Source organism: Charadrius vociferus, unplaced genomic scaffold, assembly GCF_000708025.1.
Source record: "Charadrius vociferus isolate BGI_N301 unplaced genomic scaffold, ASM70802v2 scaffold266, whole genome shotgun sequence".
Lineage (NCBI taxonomy): Eukaryota > Metazoa > Chordata > Aves > Charadriiformes > Charadriidae > Charadrius > Charadrius vociferus.
In genome coordinates, this window is record NW_009649114.1 from 668,779 (window position 1) to 669,406 (window position 628).

Sequence of the window (628 nt, forward strand, 5' to 3'; positions counted from 1 at the left end):
GGGCTCACCGGAGAGGTGACACCATCTGCGTGACTCATCCCGAGTGACCGGGCCCGGGAGTGTCTGCCCTTTCCAGGGATGCCGGTCCTTGGCCCACGCCATCGCCCTCCCCTTGGTCCTCAACCCCAGAGCATCTCCCTTGAAGAGTCCGCGTCCCGCTGCCGCACCTGCGTTGTACCGCACCTACGTCCCCTCGTCATCGCGCCCTTCCCTCTGCGTCAGCCGGGTGAGGCTTAGGCCATGGCGGGGGTACCCCTTGGCACCCCTGGAACGGCCCCCGTGCCTCCAGCCCCGTGCTCGAAGGGATGACCAGAAGGGGACGGTGAGGGATGGCAGCCAGGGCACGGGGCAGCTCAGGCGTCCTGACGGCCGTTGTCTCTCCCTCCTCAAAGCGTTATCAGGATTGCACCCACCAGCGCAAGCCCACAAAAATGTGCTGTGTCCCAGTTCGATAACAAATACAATAGCAGAATCATGTAACCGCACGGCACCTTTCTGTCCTACTGTTGCACAGCCTGTCTTGTGGCACAACACCAATAAACTCCATCTCTCGGCAAAAACCAATAAACCAAAAAGGCAATTTGTACAGCTTCTGTGTTAGTACTGTTAATTTTGACCCATGTCAACA

General features: G+C 58.9%; 1 protein-coding gene across 1 annotated transcript in view; it reads right to left on the reverse strand.

Moving 5' to 3' along the window:
• LOC104289334 (complement receptor type 1-like) overlaps positions 1-200 on the reverse strand; it is a 7,303-nt gene extending 7,103 nt beyond the window's left edge. The window contains exon 1 of the mRNA XM_009888269.1: positions 188-200. Coding sequence (XP_009886571.1) covers positions 188-200 — 13 coding nt within the window. The remainder of the gene's footprint in view (positions 1-187) is intronic.
• Positions 201-628: the final 428 nt, after the last annotated feature.